Here is a 22431-nt window from a genome sequence, read left to right on the forward strand (position 1 = left end):
TGCACAATTCTAATTATTAACAAGTTTTTCCTGACATTAAGGCAAAATTTGCATCTTTGCAACTTATATCTGTTGCTCCTGATTCCATATTCTGAGGTTAAGCAGAATGTTTCATCTCAGATGGAGCCAAGATGGTGGAGAAAAGGGAGGGACTCTCCTGAGTTCTCCCCAAAATGCCTCCAAACAACTTTAAAAAAATGCCCTCAAACAAATTCTGGGGCGGCAAAACCCACAAAAAGATGAGGTGAAATAATTTTCCAGCCCAAGACAACTTACAAAGTCAGCAGGAAAGGTCTGTTGCACAAGGGTGAGAGTGGAGTACAGACTAGCACAGGCCAAGCCCCAGCAAATCAGAAGGCCTTGGAGGTGACTCAATCAGTGGTGACAGTGGCAATTTCTAGACTTCTCAGCCCAAAGACAATAAGGGGCTCAAACAACTGAAAAGAAGGAGCTTATAGGAGATCCTTTGCTGGCACTGAGGGCAGCACTTGGTTGCATTGTTCATACTTGGATCTGGGTTTCAGTCCCTCGGTGAGGAGAAGCACTCATGCACCAGAACTTATAGCTGCAGGGAATCTGGGACCCTGGTCACAGTTCCAGGTCATTCACAGACCAGAGCTCAGACCAGAACAGAAGTAAACACACCTCTCCCTAGATCATACCACCTTGGAAGAACCAAAAACTTATAGGTTCCCAGAATCATCTCTGAAAACAGTTACACAAAAAACCTGAAGGTTGGGACAGTGCCCTCTATACTCTGGAAGCAGAACCTCACTTTAGCATAGAGTTAAAAAGTCAAGAAATAGCCTGGAAAATGAGCAAACAATAGAAAAAGATCCTGACTATAGAAAGTTACTATGATCACAGGGAAGATCAAAACACAAATTCAGAAGAAGAAAACAAAGTCAAAACTGCTACATCCAAAGCCTCAAAGGAAAATATGAATTAGTCTCAGGGCATGAAAGAATTCAAAAAATGTTTTTGAAATCAAATAATAGAGGTAGAAGAAAAATTGGGAAAAGAAATGAGAGTGATGCAAGAAAATCATGAAAAAAGAGTCAACAGCTTGGTAAAGGAGGCAAAAAAAAATACTGAAGAAAATAACACTCTAAAAAACAGAATAGGCCAAATGGTAAAAGAGGCACAAAAATCCAATGAAGAGAAGAGTGCCTTGAAAAGCAGAATCGACCAAATGGAAAAAGAGGTACAAAAATTCACTGAAGAAGAGAACTTCCTAAAAAGCAGAAATGGCCAAATGGAAAAGGAGGTACAAAAGTTCACTGAAAAAAAATTCCTTAAAAATTAGAATTGAGCAAGTGGAAGCTAATGATTTTATGGGACATCAAGAAACAACCGAATAAAATCAAAAGAATGAAAAAATAGAAGAAAATGTGAAATATCTCATTGGAAAAACAACTGACCTGGAAAATAGATCCAGGAGAGATAATTTAGAATTCTTGGATTGCCTAAAAACCACAATCATAACTAGAGCCTAGGTGTCATCTTTGAAGAAATTATCAATGAAAACTATTAACATACTTGATTATACCAATAACAAAAGTTTAAAAAATTATGATTATATCAATAAATACAGGAAAAGCTCTTGATATAGTACAACACTCATCTCCATGGGAAACACTTGAAAACACAGGTATAAATTATAAATGGATTTTTCCTTAAATTGATAAAAAGCATTTATCTTAAACCATCAGCAAGCATTATTTGTAATGGGGATAAGCTAGAAGCCTTCTCAGTAAGATAAGGCATGAAACAAGAATGCCCAATGTTACCAATATTATTCAATATTGTATTAGAAATCTTATCAATAGCAATAAGAGAAGAAAAGCAATGGACTCAGAATAGGGAATGAGATAATAAGACTATCTCTTTTTGCAGATGATATGATGATATACTTGGAAAACCCCAAAGACTCAAATAAAAAGTTAGTTGAAACAATGGATAATTTTAGCAAAGTAGCAGGATATAAAGCAAATCCACACAAATCATTAGCATTCCTATATATTACAAACACAACCCTGCAGGAAGAGATAGTAAGAGATATCCCATTTAAAATAACTTAATGGTATAAAATACCTCAGAGTACATGTGCCAAAACAAACCCAGGAACTATATAAACAAAATTATAAAAAAACTTTTTATACAAATAAAATCAGATTTAAATAATTAGAGAAATATTAATTGTTCATGTGTAGACAGGGCCAATATAATAAAAGTGACAATTTAATCTAAATTACTTTATATATTCAATGTCATCCTAATTAAATTACCAAAACTTTTTTTTTTTTTACTGAATTAGAAAAAAATAATAACTAAATTCATTTGGAATAACAAAAAATCATATCAATATCAAAGGAACTAATAAAAAATGTAAAGGAAGGTGGTTTAGCAGTACCAGATCTTAAACTATATTATAAGGCAGTAATTTCAAAACAATCTGGTATTGGGCAAGAAATGGAAAAGTAGATCAATGGAAGAGTAGACATACAATTTAGAGCAGCAAATAAATATAGTAACCTTGCATGACAAGTGTAAAGACTTAAGTGTTTTGGATAAGAAGTCATTATTTGGTAAAAAAAAAATGTTGGGAAAACTGGAAAGCCATATAGCATAAATTGGGTATAGATGAATATATTAAACCATTTACCAAGATAAGGACAAAGGGGTGCATGACCTAGGTATGAAGAGAGATATTACAAGAAAATCTGGAGAACATGGAACATATTACCTATCAGTTACTTATGGATAGGTGAACAATTTATTAATAAACAAAAGATAGAGTGAGGTATAAAATGGATAATTTAGATTACATTAAATTAAAAGGTTTTTGCACACAAAAAAACTAACATAGCCAAGATCAAAAGAAAAGCAGAAAATTGGGGGGAAATTTTTATAGACAATTTTTCAGATAAAAGTCTCATATCTCAAATATATAAAGAATACAAGTCATTTCTGGCTGAACAAATTGTGTTATATTAATATAATGGAAGACTATTGTTCTATAAGAAATGATGAGCAGGTGGACTTCAGAAAAACCTGGAAAGACTTACATGAACTGATGCTGAGTGAAGTGAGCAGAACCAGGAGAACATTTTACATAGTAAAAGCAACATCGTAAAATAACTAACTTTGATAGACATACCTCCTCTTAGCAATGCAAGGATTTAAGACCACTCCAAAAGACTCATGCTGGAAAATGCTATCCACATCCAGAAAAAGAACCATGTTGTCTGAATGCAGACCTGAATTTCTCTCTCTCTCTTTTTGTTTTTGTTTTTGTTTCTTCTTTCTCATGGTTCCTCCCATTGATTCTAATTCTTCCTTACAACATGACTAATGTGAAAATATGATTAATATGAATGTTTATGTAGAGCCTATATCAGATTGCATACCATCTTGGAGTGGGGGGAGGGGAGGGAGAGAGAGAAAATTTGGAATTCAAATCTTATGGAAGTGAATGTTGAAAACTAAAAATAAATAATTGAAAGAATACAAGTCATTCCCCAATTGTTAAATGGTTAAAAGATATGAACAGACAGTTTTCAGATGAAGAAATCCAGACAATTTATAGTCATATGAGAAATGCTGTAAATCATTATTGAGTAGAGAAATGCAAATTGAAACAAACTTGAAATATCATTTTACACTTAACAGACTGGCTGAAATGATTGAAGAGGAAAATAACAAATGTTGGAGGGGATGTGCAAAAATTGGGACACTAATTCACTGTTGGCGGAACTGTGAAATGATCCAACCATTTTGGAGAGCAATCTGAAATTACGCCCAAAGAGTTATTAAACTGCCTATACTTTTGACCCAACAATACCATTACTATGTCTATTTCCAAAGATGATTAGGGAAAAAGGAAAAGAACCTATATATGTTCTAAAGTGTTTCTAGCAGTTCTCTTTGTGATGGCAAGGAACTGGTTATTGTGGGTATGTCTGTCAATTGGGGAATGGCTGAACAAATTATGGCATATGATTGTGATGAAATACTACTGTACTGTAAAAAATAATGAGCCTGTTGATTTTAGAAAAACATAGATAGACTCACACTAAATAATGAAGAGTGAAATAAGCAGAAACACAGGAACATTGTATTCAGTACCAGCAATATTATTTTAAGAACAACTTTGAGTGAATAAGCAATTCTGACCATTATAAATACCCAATTTAATTACAAAGGATATAAGAAGGAAGATGCTATGTGCCTCCAGAGAAAGAACTGATAAATAGAAGTATGTATAGAATGATTTACATATGTGTGTGTGTGTCTAATGGTAGTAGTCATCTCTAGGGTGGGGGAAGGGGAGAAAAAAGAAATTTACATGATAACTTTATTATATATTTTAAAAGAATGGCAAATTATTCATTTGCAGTTTTGCAGCTTCATGTGCAATCATCTTTTTTTTTTACTACATTATAGAAATGCTTGTTTTATTTCATAAATTAAAAATAATATAAAGAAAATAAAAAAAGAAAATGTTATCCATCTCTGGAGAATGAAATGATAGTCTGAATATAGATCAAAGCATACTTTTTCTTTACTTTTTTATTTTTCTTGTTTTTTTGTCTGTGTTTTCTTTCACAAAATGACTAACATGGAAATATGTTTTGCAAGACTGCACATGTATAACCTATATCAAATTGCTTGCCTTCTCAATGAGAGGGGAGGGAAGTGAGGGAGAAAATTTGGAACTCAAAAATTGAAAAAAAAAACAAATGTTAAAATTGTTTTTACATGTAATTGGGGAAACAATAAAATATTTTTTTAAAAAGAATGTTTCATCTGTATTCCATGTGACAGCCTTTCAAGTTTTTGAAAACAACTATCATGTCCCACATATGTCGTCCTTTCTGCAGGTCAAACATCCCCAATTCCTTCAACCACTTCTCCTGTGACATTGAATCAAGACCCTTTAGCATCCTAGTTGCTCTCTTCTGTTTGCTTGCCAGATTTCAATATCACTCTTAAACCGTGGCACTCCAAATGACTGGTCTGAATTCAGCCATTCAGCCAATTCCAAATTCATGTAATTCTATAACTAAATAGTCCATGTCTTTCTCTATTTTCCACAGGAGTTGAATCAATCAATCAAATATTTTTAAGTGCTTATCAGCTGCTTTGCTGAAGTCTAGACAAACTTTATCTATAGTAATGTCCAGAATGAGTAGGCTAGTAATAATACTAAAAAAAATGCAATAAAGCAAAAGCAGTTTCCAGATCTTATTTCCACAGAGTTTGCTTCATGGATAATGGGCTCAGGGGGCCAGACTAGTGGTTGGGGGGGTAACTGCTTCTCCCAGGGTTCTTGTGCTTATCTGCCTATTGTGGCAGAGGTCTGGTCTTCCTCTACTGATTTTTTACCATATACTTTCTGTAAGGATTCCCCCATCTTGTTCCTCGATTTTCAATATATTGCCTTCTAAATATATGTCATTACTCTATCCTCATCTCTTTTAACTATCTTGTTACCACCATGCACCATGAAAATGGCTTCCTATGTGGTTGTTTTTTCTGAGTTAATGAATTCACGGAAGGTTTAAATGCAATTTTTTTCCTTAGGGAACCAAAATTAACAGTATTGATCATCCTTTATACTGTCAACATCTCTCCAATCATTCAAGGTCAAGTAGAGAAAAGAACAAAGTAAATGTATAATTTTAGGCTCAATTTTAATGGCATAATTTAAAATGGAGGACAGCCTAATTATCTATTGCCCTTACCATCTGACTATATAACCTAACACTTACTATCATTCTGTAAAGATATTGTCAGCTTTTTCTCATCAGTTAGACATAGTCTAGTATCTTTCATATCTGCATTTGACACATTGTCTTCCAAGTTCTAACATTTATTTAGTCAATTAATTATAGTTTTTTTTTTAAAAAAAAGGTCACTTAATGTAGAAAAGAAAGAAAGGAAAACAAAGTTAATTACTTTGTGGGTTCTCAATTTCATTTTTAAAAATTAATTTTAAGAAATTAATTTTAAAAAGTTTTATTGATACCTCTTAAAAAAATCACATTATTTCAAGTTATGTCCCCTCTCTTCTCTGAGCTTTGCTTTGTGACAAAGAAGAATAGTTAATAAAACCAATATAAACAACCACCATTATTGGTAATGTATGCAACCTTCCACAGCCATGATTTCCTTACCTCTCCAATGAAATGAGGGTGGTGAATTTCTTCATCTCTTCTTCAGCAAAAGGATTAGTCATTAAAAATTCACAGTATTTGGCTTCAGTTTTCATTTAATACTTTAAAAGTCATTGTATATGTTGTTTACCTGATTTTTCTTGCTTCACTCCATTTCTATTCATATGAGTCCTCCCATGTTTTCTGAATTCCTTCTCTTCATCATTTACTATTGCACAATAATATTTCATTATGTTCACATGATACAATTAATTATTTCCTATTTAGTGGACACTGCCTTTGATGGATTTAGAAGCCAGTATGAGCTGACTCCACAACTGTGATGTAAGATGATAGAATTCACCTCTTTCCCAAACTACTTTGCAGTTTTCTCAGCATTTCTTATTGAACAGATGATCTTTGTGTAAGAATTCCAGTTCTTAGGTACCACTAAAAGTGCTCCTAAGATTATTTTGGTTGATATAGGGCCTTACCTTTGTGCTTTTGATCTCCTTGGTGTATAAACCTGTTAGTGGAATATCTGGGTCAAAAAGTATAAATACCTTAGTGACTTTTCTTGCATAATTTGAAATTGTTTTCCAGAATCATTAGAACATATCATAGCTATATTGATGGTATATTCATGTGCCTGTCTTCCTGCATTCCCTCCAGTGTTGACTGTTTTTGTCACCTTTGTAAATTTGTTTAGTATAAGGTGAAACCTAAGATTTGCTTTAATTTGCATTTCTCTTGTTAGGAGTGATTTGAACAAATCTTTTATATGACTGTTACTATACTGAAACTCTTCTTTTGAGAACTGTATGTTCATACCTCTTATCTATTGGGGAATGGCTCTTGTTTTTATATATTTATGTTATTTCTTTATACATCTTTCATATCCTCGTGTTAAAGATAATAGATACAAAATTTTTGCAATTAATAGTTCCCCTTCTAATCCAACTGCATTGATTTTACTCATGAAAACAAATTTACATTTCATGTAATCAAAATTATTTATTTTTTTCTTTTATTAGACACTCTTTCTCTTGTTTGGTTAAGAATTCTCCCCTTAGCAATAGTTGTGAAAAATATGTCCTGATATTTTTTTCTGATTTTTTTTTCATCATGTGAGCTTTTATATTTAGGCTGTATATCCTTTTGGAACTTATTGTGCTGTACAGGATGTGCTGGTAAATGTTTAACAATTGGCTCTGAAAAAAAGTACACATAACACACTTTTAAATTTAATCTGCATTAGTGACATCTTCCCCATCACTTTAAGTCTAATCAATTAACAAAATAATAAATCAAACCCTGATTTGTTGCATTTACCAGTTTCTGAGGTGTAAATGCTTATAATAAAAATTTAACCTTCAGTTATCAGGAGCCAGTTCAAGCTGGCTCTCGTACATACTTGGTGGTTTTGTTGTAAAATGCTGATATTGACCTACTTGCCAAAATGCTTTCTAGTTCTTCCAGAATTTTTTTTTGAATAAGGGATCCTTCCCCAAGTAATTTGTATTCTTGGACTTATCAACCTTTTGGATGTTAAGTTAATTTGTTTCTGATTCTTGTTTATCTGGTTTATTCTGCACATTTATGTGTCTATTTTTTAATAAGTACCAAAATGTTTTCATGATTACTTCATTGTAATATAGTTTGAGGTCTAGAATTTATATTCCCTTTTCGGTATTACTTTTTTCCGTTATTTTTATGGAGATAATAGTTTTTTTCTTTACATAAATGTATTTTGCTATCATTTTGCATTGTTCTACAAAGTATCCTTTGATAGTTTCATTGGCAAATCATTAAATCTATAAATTAATTTAAGAAATATCATAACTTTTGTTGTTTGGCATGACCCAAACATAAGTGATGAATTGATTATTTTTATTTCTGTAAAAAATGTTTAATTGTATTTATATGTTTTGAGTGCATCTTGGCAGATTGGCTTCCATATATTTTATTCATTTGGTAGTTATTTTGATGGTATTTCTTTTTCTTTCATTTCTTTATGATTTTATTATTGCTATATGAAATGCTGATGATATTTGTGAATTTATTTTGTTTCCTGATACATTATAGTAGCTATTAGTTATTCCAATTAGTTTCTTTGCCATTTTTTCTAATTTTAATTTTTTAAATTAAAGATTTATTTGCTTTCCCTATATCCTTCCCCTTTCATTGAAAAAATATTCTTGTCAGAAATATGCAAAGTAAAGCAAAACACATCCCCATATTGGCCATATAAAAAAAAATCTGTGTCCTATTTTGCATCTCTGTCAGTCTGTGATCATTGATCTCTTGGAATCGTGGTGGGTCATTGCATTGATCAGAGTTTTTAAGTCTTTCATAGTTGTCTGTCTTTGAAATATTGTTATTATTATTGTATCATTTTTTCTGCTTGTTTTGCTTATTTCACTTTGCAACAATTCATATGTAGCTTCTTAGGTTTCTCTGAAACCATCCTTTTCATCATTTCTTATGGTACAATGATGTTCCATTGTATTCTCATAAAACAACTTGTTCAGTCATTCCCCAGTTGATGAACATCACTTTAATTTCCACTTCTTTGCCACTCCAAAAAGGAATTGCTATAAATACTTTTGTAGATATGACTTTTTTCCTCTTTATTTTATCTTTTGGGGGTATAGGCCTGCCCATGGTATTACTGTGGTGGAGGATATGCACAATTTAGTAACTTTCTGAGTATAGTTCTATATTCCTTTCTAGAATGACTGGACCAATTCACAGTTCTACTAGTAGTGAATTAAGGTGCTTATTTTCCTGCATTCTGAGATAGAATTTTTTAAGCTTTTTATTTCCTGTTTTGTTGATTGGAGTATATTTTTGTAGGTAATTTTCCATTTCCTTTAAATTTTCAGGTTTGTTAGCATGTGAATTGTTTGTTGTAGGTTCAATTCTATTTTCTTTAAATTAATGGTCAAAACTCAGGTCATGATCAAAGTTGGGGCTGAAGCACCTCCATTTTAATTAGAATTTAGATTTATGCTACATTACAAACTTAAGTTTAATTGATTATGCTTAGTTAGAATTTATTATCCACTATAAATTGCATGAAAATTCTCAAAATTGATAAGTATATTGTTCACAGCACTGCTTAATCCAACCTTGTTAAAATGATGGACTTTGGCATTTTTATTACCTTTAGGAACTTTGAGTTGAATGAAGAAGATCAATGGATTTACCAGGCAATTGTAGATCAGTATCCAAAAGATATTCAGGGAAGAAGAACTTTGTATTTGGATATGTTACAGAAGTATTTGCCTCACAAATCTAGGCATGATCTGGTGAGTGCTATTTTGAGTACTAAGAAGTTTATTAGAAAAAATTATATATTCAACACAAAAGTCTTGTTTAAAGTGACCTTTTGGAAATAATTTAGCTCATAGGATCTAAAGAAGGTAAACATTTAAAATGATATGGCTACTATTGTACAGTCTTATCTAATCATTATTATCATTCCTGTTCTTGATGAATTATTACATCTTTATAAAGATAATTGTTTGTAAAGGACTTCATTCTTCTAGCAAAGCTACAGAATAATCCCAGCAATGATAAATTCAATGTATCTTATTTCAAGAGTACAATGGGCTTCTGCAATGGTTGTTATAGGTTTATAGATAAATTCTTTGTTATTCTGAATCTTGTTTATTGGGTTTTTATACTTAATAATGATAACTAAATATATACTTTACATTTCCTTTTTTTTAATCTTTGGACTTTTAAGCTAGGTTTCTGAAGAAAAATATTCAATTTCAGAGATTTGTTCAGAAATTTGAAGTAAAAATGGTCCAATACATTGATGTTATTTTAATTATCTACCTTATCAATCTGTCTATCTCTCTATCATCTCTCTCTGTCTCTGTTTCTCTCCTCTTTCTGTCTCTCTCTCTTTGCCTCTCTCTTTTATCACTCACCATAGAAGACTATAGTTCTTGAATGCAAGGGCCATGTATAATTTACATTTGTTTCTATACTTCCCCCAGGACTGCATCGGGCATAGCAGGTACTTCATAAATGTTCTGAATGAAAAAATTATATATTAAGGTTTGGGTTTCCAGATATAGACATATCTCTAAGGAAAACTATTAGTGCTGTGTTAATAAGAAGGAGTTAATAAATACTTGTTTTTTTAGAAAATTAAATTATGTTCTTGCTTTTCTAATTTTTGTACCTTTCTTACTATCCATGTGTGACTTCTTTTTTCCCAATAGATTAATTCATATTTACTAGTGTTTTTTTGGTTTTTGTGTTTACCTAATATTAACTATGAATTCTATTTAAGTCTTAAGTACCTTATCATTCTTTTCAGAATCATGTCTGCTTCCTTTCAAAATGTTTGGCAGGTGCTAAATAATTTGAGGTTTTGTGGATCGAAACTAACAAGTTAACAGAACAGTTGGATTTTAGTTGTCAGAATTAAAAATATAAATTCATATCAGAATGCCTCTTTTTGTGAAGCTCAATCTGTTCATTGTATACTTAGTCACCAGGAAATGAAGTATTTGTTTCAAGGCCTCTTTTCTCTTTCCTGTTTGCTCATCTACTTTTACACCTTGCTCACGTGTTAAACAAATGTCTGAAAACTCAGAGGCCCAGGCTACAATGGCAAAAGAAGTAAAGAATTGGCCTGGTTATTTAGATATTTTAAGGCAAAACTTGCTCTTGTTTAAAATGTTCAGTCAGAGAGCTACTAAACTGGGATTATCTTGCTTTTTGAAAATGTGAATGATACTCTCAAGTCTCCATCTTTCATTTGGAGAGCGCAGAACTGCTCTGATAAGTGCTTATAATTCTGATGTATTATAAAAACTGACTAAATTTAAGGAAATGTGATGATTTGTCCTGATATAAAGGCTATGATTTTTCTCTTTATTTTTTCATTGGTGCTTTTTGTATAAATTTCACAGTCATTTCCCAATATTATCCATTTCCCTCCCTCCTTCACCCAGTGATCCCCTATTGTAACAAAGAAAAAGGTTTAGGCATTTGCTGTCCCCATTAGAACAACTAACTATATTGGACATAAAAGACTGATTGTTAAACAAAAATTGTTTTCTGCTCTGAAGAAAATCTTTATATTTTCTTTGACTTTTCTTATCAATATAATTTAAGCAATAATGACTTGTCAAATGTAACATACTTTTCGTAATTATAAAATGTTAATATTCAGGGACTTCCTTTTTAGGTTACACATGAGAAATACTGGAGCCAATATTGTTTAACCAGGGATCAAAGAAGAATTTTCTTATTAAATTGGGCTAAGGATAAGAAAGATTTTATACAAAAAGCCATAACAACTGTTGCAGAAGCATGTACTGCTTATGAAATGGAGACCGTATTGGCCCAAGACAGAAAAAAGCAACTGGAACTCTGTGCTGTTCTGAAAGAGAAGGTAGGACATTTTATAGAAGATGACTTCTGTCTAAGTGGTTCTTTGAATAGCTACTTTCTTTTCTTTGTTTCAAACCAACCATAAAACTCACTTCTCTAGGATGCCTCTAAGAACAAATAGCAGTGGAAATGTGGGAAGATCTAGATATTAATCAATTATTGAAATTCCCCTAATATTAATCAATCACTGGAATTCAGGAATCCACTGAAATCAGTCATGATGGTCCCAGAGTGTAATGTAATTTGGAGGCACTTATAGAAAGGCATAGAAACAAGCAGGTAAACATCCCTGGCTTTGGAGGATCAAGACCTCCAGCTGATAAATATAGGAAATCCTCACTTTTGTCATGAGTTCCTCAAATTATACATTTTTCAAATGTGTTGTGGTTCATAGATTATTGAAAACCATATAAATACATTTTCTGACCGACTGGCCACCAGAGGAGAGGGGGGCTTTACTACTTAATAATGGTACTGAAGATGTCCACAGGTAATATTGCATGCTCCTCTCCCTCTGGTATTATCCTAGAGGAAATCTTTGTGGTGGTCATCATTTCAGCAGTTTTGGTGAGATTTACTTCACTAATCAAAGCAGCAAAATCTGGTTACAGGTAATTTTGTCTCTTCCATTTTAACCATAGAGGCTGAAAAAGGCTTAGTGTCATTTTTCAAAGCATCTACTTTGGGGATTTCCCCTCTTCTAGCTAACAGTATAATAGATATTATATATTATATCATAGAATCAAAAGACAAGAGATTTAACCAGGTTTATTTGAGTTATTTGTCATCCCTTATGGTACAATAATTTTCCATTACATTCATATGTTATAGTTTGAACAATTATTACCCAATTGTAGGACACACATTTTTGTTTCCCTTTTTTGTTATTACAGTGGAGGTAATATGAGGGTTTTTTTTAAAATATATGGGTCTCTTTTTTTTAGTGTCATTAACTCCTTTGAGTATAAACCCAGAAGTGGGATCTCTGGGTCAAAAGATATTCCAAATTTTCTTCTAGAATTGTTGAACCAATTCACAGCTCCATCAGCAATGAAATAACATATTTTTTTGGTTGCATATTTTCAGTTTCATTAGTCTTTGAGCTCTTTGAAAGCAGGTCTTTTATTTTTCTTTGGTACAACACAAGTGCTGCCATAAATTTACTGTCATATTTTTTTTTTATCTCTCTGCGGCATATTCCTAGTAATGTTATTGGTAGGTTAAAGGGTAGATATGAACACTTTAGTGACTTTTTGGTTATATCTCCAAATTACATTTCAGAATAGCTGGACTATTCATCCAACAACTGTCATTTTATTTTATATTTTTGCTATCTTTGCCAATCTGATGGAACCTCAGAGTTGTTTTAAATTACTTTTTTCTTATCAGTGATTTGGAGCATTGTTTCATATGGCCATTGACGGCTTGCTTTTCTTCTTTTGAAAATTGCCTCTTTATCCTTGGAAGATTTATCTATGGGGGGAGGAAATGTCTCATATTACTATACATTTTAATTAATTCCCTGCATATCCCTTGGGTTATAAGAACTTTATCATCTTTAGCATCTATTACAGTGTTCTTAAGTATAACAAAATTTCCTGAATGACCATAATCCAATGAATCCTAATTATTGTACTTTTATTATGGACTTAACCTGTGAAAATTTTTTTAGGGTTATGATGACAAATGCCAAATTTTATATTGCTCCATGTTTTGCAAATATTTTTTTAACCAGGTTTTTAGTCATTTACTAGAGATTTCACTTTTCAGTTTGAGACAGACTAGGGAAAGAATGTGTTGAATAATAGTGAGAGAGATAGAGAGCGAAAGAGAGAGAGAGAGAGAATCTGTTGATGCCTGAGGCACTTATAGGAGAATCAAATATCTGAACTTCAGAGTGCCATAAAAATGTTACCTTTGATAACTGCTCCTTTTTCTTTACTTATACAAAAATGAGCAATTGAAAAGATATATGATGTATGCAAGTATTTTGATATGGCATGTGTTACTTTTAGTAATATTTAAATACTAATGAGCATTAGAGAGGAGGCATTGTTCATAGAGTGACAGCTTTGGAACCATGAAAAACTGAGTTCCAGTCTTGTCTATGACACATACTTAAACTTTCAGTGCCCCAAGCAACTCTGTAAAACATGATTTATGGTCTAGCTGCTGATCTGTATTGGTGACACAAGGGACAATTTACTTAGATTGTATTTTTTTTTCAGTTTCTGTGTAAAACAAACAAACCAATGCATAACTTCACATAATACTGCTTTTGAAGTACTCCTTTGTCTGAGTAGGCAATTGGTTACTAGAGCTCCCCTGCCCAAGAAAAAAAAAAGAAAGAAAGAAAGAAAAAGAAAAAAAAAGAAAGAAAGAAAGAAAAAGAAACTAAACCAAATCAAAACAAAACCCCAATAAAAACAAAATCTGTTCCACATTCCCATAGACTAATATGCTTAACTCATTCATTGATACTTTGGATTAATATATAGTGTTAGCTAGTTTTAGAATTTATTGTGGGAAAAACCTCAAGATTCAATAGCTATGACTCTGAATCACTGAGATATGTAGCAGTCATTGTCATAATCCAGACTCTCAAAGGAACTTTTTTTTTGCATATAATATAATATAATTTTGGAATGTAACATTTTCTAAGAATTTATTACATGAACTGTGCACAAAAAAATAGATTCAGCAAACATTTTAAATTTACTCCTAATGATTTTATAGCTCTTTAATAGAACTTTTTTTGGCCTACATTGACCAACTCAATTCAGTGTTTATGCAAAATATTTGCATCAGGTAATTTGTAGTAAAAGTCCAGGGTATTCATTATGGTTTACTCTATGTGACTTTTTTAGTTACCTGTTTGTGAGACCTTGAAATACTTCTGGCTGTGTGTTATATGTAAGCAATCCAAATCAGCACCTGTGTTGTCTGCAGAAAGGCAGCTTGTCACTCTATTAATTATCCTGCGAGGGAGTGCAATATCTGCATTATCCATGAGGGGGTATGCTCTTTGAGCCAGGAGCCCAACAGCTACATCAGTTCCTCTCTAACTTACAAAGGTTAGCTTTCCCAAAAATTGCAGTAGCCCTATTTGCCACCAGGGGGCACTCAGTTCAGTTTGCAGGCACTTTAACTGTTCCCCCACTTTTGGCCATTTTGGAGTTACCTAGAAGATAATGTAGAATATTACTCAAAATATTTTAGAAAATATGAATTTTAACACTCTGAAACTCTCACCCCATATCTAGGTTGACCTCTTGTGACAGATCCTTGCATTCACAGGACTCATATATTCAACACACTAGGGTGTTAATTTATTGAACTTAGCAAAAATGAAAGGAATAATTTAAATGTGCTTAAAGGGAACCATCTACCTCCATTATCTCATAAACCTTCTCCTGATTACCCTCTCAGCTCTTCAGGGGTGGTAGAAGGAATATCTGCCGCTTATTTAAAAGGAATGTGGGGAGAGGTCTATGCCTTTAATTTAAGTTCCAGGACACAGCCCTCTATGAGGGAAAGCTGGGGGAAAACAGTGGGAAAAAAATCACATTTCCCTTCCTTGCTTACCAGCTGATGGTATTCTCCTTGGGTACTAGCCTCCAGAGTTGGAGTCTGCTCTCTTTGTGCTCTGGTTCCAGTACCTGCTTCAAGGTCTCAGCCTCCCTAGTGCTGGCTTAGTCATCATCCTATAGGAGTCTCAGGCCTTAGCAGTAGTAGCTTCCACAGCTACCATTCTGGCTGCTCTAGTGCAATCCAACGGAAGCTGTTGCTAACCAATAGATGCTTGGATGGTGATCACCAAATCTGAAATCTAACAGTAGCCACTGATTGCCTACCCTCCATATATATCACTATACAGTGATAAGGGAGTCAAAATCTCAAGAGCAATATAAAGAAGTGGCTCAATTCCATAGATCTATATCCATATTTCATATTACCCTCTAGCCTATCATACAGCTGCCTAATGTAGGGCAGTTTTAAGGCAGCATATATTTCCCTGTTCTTTCTCTTTCCTAGAAAGAATTGGGGCATCCTCACCTTTCAATGTCTCTCAAATTCTGTTTCCCTTTGTGGAGATTCCTAAGGACCTTGAATTCATACACAGATGAAAAAGCAATACATAAGTATCCACTAAATGTATATAGCCTAATAATCAAGCAGTAAAATTAATATGTGTGTGTATATTTATACATGTAGTATATATGTATATATATGATACATACATATATGTATATATAGATCTTGGTCATGTGCTAAAAATGGAAAAAGAATTGGGCCCAGAACTAAATGGGTTGTATTGCCTTTGGAAAACTTCATAGCTCCTTTGATGATCCCAAACTTCTCCCTGAAAAAGAAGCCCATCTTTTTTTAATACCCGTATTCTACTGGTTTACTGCATGTCTCTAAGTCATGGAATACTACCATTTCTGAATAATTTAAAATAGTATTGGTCATGGGACAATGATGAGGTGTTTGGTGTATGTGAGCAGGTTGCAACAAATAAAAAGAACTAAGAAGAGAACGGAAGTAAAATATATCTGATCAAAGAAATTATGATTAAAAAGGAAGATGGGATGTAGGGATAACTGATGTAGCAAGGGATAACTGATGGCCTGCCAATGTTCTCAATATAATCACAACATAGAGAAAGCAAGCAAGGCCATGAGCACTTTAGGTAAAAGCATACTTTGGGAGATCATTGACAAGAGTCACATAGGATAGATAGGGATGGACGAGTTGTGACCTGAAATGCTGGAAGGAACTTTGCCATTGATGAGTATCTATTACAGTATTTGTCCAGTTTTGGATGTTTACAAGAAACACAATTTCTGAAACAATTACATTTCTAATGTACAATTCTAAATGATGGTAGTTAGTCTGACCTTTAAGGTATTTTCCCAAGGTTCCTCCTAGCTCCATGGTAATCTGTGTATCACTGACCAGGTTGACTTCTACTTAATTCATTAATTTATTTGAAATGGCTGAAAAGAATGTCCTTTCCAGTGATGATAGAAATATCATTTTGTGTCTCTGAGCAGAATTTTAGCTCATCCAGTTTGACATTCTATGCTTAGTCTAAAAATCTGCTCAGATATGTAATGAGATAATTTGCAATGCAAATCTATTAACTTCTACCTATTCTTTCTGACCTAGTCCATTAAAAAGGCTTCACTTTTAATATGGATACTTTGCTATTATATATGTATATATACATCTCGGTATTTTACATTTAAAATTTTTAATTGAAAAAAATCTACTTATAGAACATATCTAGGGTTCAAAGACTGTACACTGTTCCCAAATTAGGTATTTTCTGTTATAAAGGAAAGCCTTCTGTGACTATAGGAAAGCATATTAATTTTGAAACTTATATTGATCATGATTTATATCAGAAAAATATTTTTGGTAGGAGTAGGCACAATTGAAGAACATATATATTGAATATGTTTTTCAAGGGGAGGACAGAGGGAAGGGAAAGCTCAATGCATACTCTCACCTTAAAAAGAACCAAAAAACCAAAAAAAAAAAAAAACCAAACAAATCTTGTTAATACTTACATTTTTCCAAAGCAAAATAATTTCCCTGGAGATTTTTTCAATTTAAATTTTTTCCATCAACAACCTTTTACAATGAATATACCAACTGGCTTCCAGCTGTCATCTTAAGTCTCAAAAGAATGTACTTTGATTATAAAACTGGATTGTCAGGAATTTAAGAAAAGAGAATACAAAAAGCCAAAGAACTGCTATATTCCATTGTTCTCATGAATTCTCTCAATTGATGGCATAAAGAAGGGCTAATATTGAAAAAATGATTTCATGAGGAATAAGCCAAAGTAAATGGAATGTCTCCCTCTTCTTTCAAAAATGATACACTAGAATAGAAACATATTTGAATTATGCCATGCAGCCATGCAAATTAATAATCATTTTATCTTGCATTTGTAAAATGCCTTTTATTTTCTGCAAATTGTCTTGTATTATCTTTTGTCATAAAATTACTCCTTCAAAATGCTTTTAAATATGGGTTTTTTTGCCAATCAAAATACTCCTCTGTGGTAACCAGGATGATATTAGCCTCAAATTTCTAAATAGGGAAACCAAGTCACAGAGAATTTGAATTCAGGGAAGGATAGCTTACCTATTGAATGGCAGTTTGGATCAAAAAAGATTCCTATGGACTTAGACAATGGGCCATAGCCAATGAGAAATTTAATAATTTGAAATATAAAGTTTTATACTTGGGTATAAAAAATTAACTGCACAAGTATAGGATGGAAACAGTTTGGCTAAACCACAGGTTGCATGAAAATATCCTGGGTATTTTAGTGAGTTGCAAGCTCAGTATGAGCCCATGGTAACATGACAGTCAAAAAGGTGAATGCTATCTTAGGATGCATTCACAGAAGCACAGTGCCCAGAACAAGAGACATTGGTCTTACTCTACAAAGATGTGGAGGTGGGAGACAGAAAGTCATGTATGGAGAAGAGCAAGTAGGCCTTTTTGTCTGGAATGTAGACTATGTGAGAGGGAGAAATAGGAAATAAGTTCAGAAACATAGGTTGAAGCCAGATTGTAAGTGCCAAACCTTAGTTATATTTGGAAACAGCCACAGTCTCTTGGGGAGAATGGGCCCTTTCAGCCTCTTGTGAATATTTTTCTGTTCCTTCCTGAGGAGTGTGATCAGATGTATCAGACACCTAAAAACTGTGCCTGTATTTCTATTCACTTCTAAAAATGGAAGCTAGAGCTGTCACTGGTTGTACCTAACTGGAGTTCTGGGAGCAGTCAGCCAAAGAACCGGGATCACCAATACTAACAAAGGGAGTCCATTTGTGATGCAAGAGTATCCATATGGAGCTGTCTGTTGCTTATATGACATCTCTGTATTGAGGTTTTCCCTTCCCCCAGGACAGCCACTGCAACAGAGGCTTGAGGTCCCTAGCATTTGAGCCTAAACTCTTAATGTCAATAACTTCTACCCTTGGATTCACCCTGTGGAGTATACAAAGTCCATTTTCTCTTCTATATGACAGTCCTTCACATCCTTTTGTCCTCTAGGCTGATCTTTCCAAATTCCTTCAACTCTTCTTTATATTTGTGCATTCTTCATTCATTTGTTCAACAAATATTTATTGTCACTACATTGTGTAGAACATGCTGCTAGGTGCTAGTGGAGATTTTTTTTTTTAGTGAAACACAGTCCCTGTTCTCAAGTAAATTTTAGTAGTGTTAAGTTTTTTGTAATTGTCATCACTTTCTCCAGTTGATCAATGTTACCCTTAACTGGACATTATTGTTGTTCAGTCATTCAGTCATGTCCAACTCTTTGTGACTCCATGGACCATAGAACTCCAGGCCTTCTATCCTCCACTGTCTCTCAAAGTCTGTCCAAGTTCACATTCATTGTTTACATGATACTATCTATTCATCTAATTTTCTGCCATCTCCATTTTCTTTTGCCTTCAATCTTTCCCAACATCAGAGTCTTTTCCAATGAGTCCCATCTTTTCATTATGTGGCTAAAGTAATTAAGCTTCAGCTTCAGTATTTGACCTTCCAGTGAATAGCCACAATTAATTTATTTAAATATTGACCAATTTGACTTCCTTGCTGTCCAAGGGACTCTCAAGAGTAGTCTCCACAATTCAGAAGTGTTGCTTTTTGCAGCACTCAGCTTTCCTTATAGTCCAACTCTCACAGTCTTATACTGCTACTGAAAAAACCATAGCTTTGACTATATGGACCTTTGTCAGCAAGGTGATGTCCCTGCTTTTCACTATGCTGTTCAAATTTGCCATAGCTTTCCTTCTAAGGAGCAAACACTTTTTAATTTCATGGCTGCAGTTGCCATCTGTGTGATCTTTGAGCCTAATAATATGAAATCTGACACTACTTCCATTTCTTCTCCCCCCCCCCCCCTTTTTTTTGCAAAGAGGTGATAGGACCGGTTGCCAATATCTTAGTTTTGTTGATGTTAAGCTTCCAGCCAGCTTTTACACTGTCCTCTTTCACCCTCACCATTTCAGCCTCACCAAGAGGTTTTTATACTTCTGTACCAGACACTGTACTTCCATTAATACAACCTAAGACTATAAATTGTAGTATAGTCATTGGCTAGAGTTGTTGGAAGACATATTTTCACTAAAAGTTCTCTTGAGCAGTAGAATCACAGGTCTGGACCCCTCATGCTCCACTCCCTAAACACATTAGCTCTTTTAAGAAGCCTTGTCATATTATTGAAACATATTGAGTCAATAGTTATTGGAAAGATCCACTTTTTTCATACAAATTGCTAATGAGATTTCTCCATTCTGCTATAATGTGATAGTTTAAAAAAAACTGTAATTACAGGACTTTACTTTTTTAACTATAATCTTTTTTTTTTGAAATTCAACCCACCATTCTAGCCTGTTGAGTTTTTTTGAATCGATTCATTCATTTAATGCATTATCTCTTCATTCCAGGTCTGGATCCACAAGTTTGATAAATGTTTTTTGTACTTCTTCTTATCTTTACATCTAGCTCCTTGCCCCTTTCTGTTCATTTAAAAATTGACATAATTCACTACTGTGTCCTTACCTCCTTCATACCAGTGTCTCAAGATATTAACCTGTATCTCTCCTCTCTTTCATATCCAAACTCCTAGAAAAAGTTATTTATGTCTATTGCTTCAACTTTGACTTCTCTGACTCATTGCTGAACCCTTTAATTGGGCTTCTGACCTCATTCAAGTTACTGTTGCTCTCTCAGTGACCAAATTTAATGGTCTTGCTTTAGTTTTTATCTTTCTTGATCACTCTGTAGCATTTAAAACTACACATAAACCACCCTTTCTTCTTGGATATGCTCTCTTCTCTGGGTTTTCATAATCCCATTCTTTCTTGGTTTTCCTACATGTCTGACAACTTCTCGGCCTTTTTTGCTGGATTACCAACTACATCACACCCCTTAACTGTGTGTGTACCTCCAACGCTCTGTCCTAGGGCAATTTTTTTACTCTCTACTTTCTCTCACTTGATGACTTCATGGGCTTAGTTATTATCCGTAGACAGAGGATTCCCAGATCTGAAGCTTAAATCCTTCCTGGGCATAATTTTGCAATACCAAATGCCTATTGGACATTTCAAAATGGATGTCCCATAGACATATGAAACTCAACATGTGCCAACCAGAACTTGTATTTCCTCAAAAATAATAACAGTTAGCATTTGTACCTGTCCTTCTTCCAAAGGAAGAAGGCATCATCCTCAACCTTTCACTCTCCCTCATGCCACATATCCAAGCAGTTACAAATCCTTGTCATTTCTCCTTCCACAATATCTCACCTATCTCATCCCTTCTCTTGATCACACAGGCCACCATCATCTCCCATCTGAACCACTGCAATCATTTTTTCATGGCTTTCTTTGCTCCTCCTATCCATCCTCAACAGCTGCCAAAGTGATTCTCTTTAAGCATAGGTCACTCCTGTACTCAATATAATCTAATTAAGATTAGAAGAGGCAGGATGGCAGAGTAGATAGAGATAGCACTTTGGGACCAGGAACACCTAAATCCAAGTCCTACCATTAATATGTGCTGGCTGCGTGACCCCAGGCAATTTGCTTAACCTCTCAGTGTTCTAGTCAACTCTCTATGATTATAATTTGCTTTCATGTTGACAACTTGTGTTGGCAGAGGGAGTTTCCTCATCTAGGTTTTCCTTATACCAATGACATTGTTGGCCTAACCTCATTTTCCAGTGTCATAAGGGAAGTATTTCCCATCCTGTACTCTATGGTCTGGTCTCTATGGTCTGCTATTTCTCACACATGCCACCCCATCTCCCGCTTTCATGCCTTCATACTAGCTGTGTACTAGTTGCTCATGTTTGGAATGCTTCCTCTCGTCACTTACCTCTCTTGGATTCCCTTCCTTCAAGCTTCAAGTTCATACTACCTTTTAAATAAGGCTTTTTCTAATCCCTCTAGCTGCCAATACTCTCCCTTCAAAAACTAACTTGCATTTATTTTGTATATATTTATATATGTTCATGTTGAGAGAGAATGTAAGCTCCTTGAGGGCAAAAACTTTTTCATTTTCGTTTTTGCTTCTGCAGTGCCAGGCACAAAAAAAACCAGTAAGTGTTTGTTGATTGATTAATTCGTTGTTGATTCATTAATTCATTATTCATTAAAAACAAACAAACAAACAAACAAAACCAAACATAATAACTGGACCAGAGCCAAGAACAGATCTTTATGGACTCACTAGGGGCCTCTATGTAGGTGGACGTTGATCAATATTTTTGGGCTCATCTTTTGAATATACCTTTTCTAACTTACCTAATACCCCACATTAGATTATATGATTCTTAAGGGCAATGATCTGTTGCATGATCTTAATGTGCACTGATCTGTTGAAAATGTGAGACATACAAGGGATAGGTTCAAACAGAATGCTATGAGAAATTTTAGGATAGAAAGTCTCTTATCAAATATTTCCTTCTTGGTCTTTGTAAGATGATAATAATATATTACATTTTTTTTCATGTCTGGTCTTTTTTACAAAGAGCTTAACATAAATGACTTTCTCATTTTTATCCAACTAGTGATGGTGGGAGATACAATTTGAACCTAGCCCTTGTGATCCAAATATTGAGCTCTTTTCATTGCAACATACTACCTCTCACTATTTACCAACCTCATCCACTCTTATGGCTTCAATCATTACTTCTATGTGGCTGACTTCTAAAATTTTTCTCCAGCCCTAATCTCTCTGAGCTCTACTTCCACATGCATCTGGATATTATACTGTCACCTCAAATTCAACATGTCCAAAGCAGAATCCATTA

At 33.9% G+C, this 22431-nt stretch overlaps 1 protein-coding gene across 1 annotated transcript in view; it reads left to right on the forward strand.

The window, feature by feature from the left end:
- Positions 1-22431, forward strand: part of LOC114045798 (coiled-coil domain-containing protein 148-like) — a 194003-nt gene that overhangs the window by 47496 nt on the left and 124076 nt on the right. Inside the window, exons 8-9 of the mRNA XM_027865978.1 lie at positions 9331-9469; positions 11371-11577. Coding sequence (XP_027721779.1) covers positions 9331-9469; positions 11371-11577 — 346 coding nt within the window. The remainder of the gene's footprint in view (positions 1-9330; positions 9470-11370; positions 11578-22431) is intronic.

The sequence above is a fragment of the Vombatus ursinus genome, unplaced genomic scaffold, assembly GCF_900497805.2.
Source record: "Vombatus ursinus unplaced genomic scaffold, bare-nosed wombat genome assembly UNPS02014779.1, whole genome shotgun sequence".
Classification (NCBI taxonomy): Eukaryota; Metazoa; Chordata; class Mammalia; order Diprotodontia; family Vombatidae; genus Vombatus; species Vombatus ursinus.